The following is a 771-nucleotide window of genomic DNA, read 5'->3' as shown; positions in this document are numbered from 1 at the left end:
TTTTTTTTTCACTTTCTATCCACCAAATCAACTCACAAAGCTTTGGTGGGCCCAGGGACCCCTATAGTAGACAACACTTGCCCATGGTGCTGTACTTTGGGACTGAACCGAGGTTCACATGGTTGAGAAGTAAGCTCCTTAACTTTTTAGCACTTAAACTGGTCATATCCAACCCAAATATTCTACCCGTTATAATTGCTATTAAAAATACCCAAACACATGTACAATTGCTGTCGGCAACATTTACACAAACCCAGGGGTGGCTTGTAGGCGCAGGGTTTGCTGTGTGGTAAGTAGCTTGCTTACCAACCACATGGTTCCGGGTTCAGTCCCACTGCGTGGCACCTTGGGCAAGTGTCTTTTACTATAGCCTCGGGCCGACCAAAGCCTTGTGAGTGGATTTGGTAGACGGAAACTGAAAGAAGCTCGTCATATATATGCATATATATATATGTATGTATGTATGTGTGTCTGTATTTGTCACCCCACCATCACTTGACAACCGATGCTGGTGTGTTTACGTCCCCGTAACTTAGCGGTTCAGCAAAAAGAGACCGATAGAAATAAGTACTAGGCTTACAAAGAATAAGTCCTGGGGTTGATTAGCTCGACTAAAAGGCGGTGCTCCAGCATGGCCGCAGTCAAATGACTGAAACAAGTAAAAGAGCAATGCCCCGTACACACTAATCCCTCTTTATAATCTCTGGCTAATCCCTTATATTTTGATGTTGTAATCCACAGGTTTGCTGTAATCATTACATCACTGCCGAC

General features: G+C 44.0%; 1 protein-coding gene across 1 annotated transcript in view; it reads left to right on the top strand.

Moving 5' to 3' along the window:
- LOC106877417 (E3 SUMO-protein ligase RanBP2-like) overlaps positions 1 to 771 on the top strand; it is an 11,586-nt gene that overhangs the window by 3,909 nt on the left and 6,906 nt on the right. The window contains exon 6 of the mRNA XM_052977142.1: positions 742 to 748. Coding sequence (XP_052833102.1) covers positions 742 to 748 — 7 coding nt within the window. The remainder of the gene's footprint in view (positions 1 to 741; positions 749 to 771) is intronic.

The sequence above is a fragment of the Octopus bimaculoides genome, chromosome 27 (assembly GCF_001194135.2).
Source record: "Octopus bimaculoides isolate UCB-OBI-ISO-001 chromosome 27, ASM119413v2, whole genome shotgun sequence".
In the NCBI taxonomy this organism is placed as follows: domain Eukaryota; kingdom Metazoa; phylum Mollusca; class Cephalopoda; order Octopoda; family Octopodidae; genus Octopus; species Octopus bimaculoides.
This window is presented reverse-complemented; position numbering and strand designations above follow the sequence as displayed.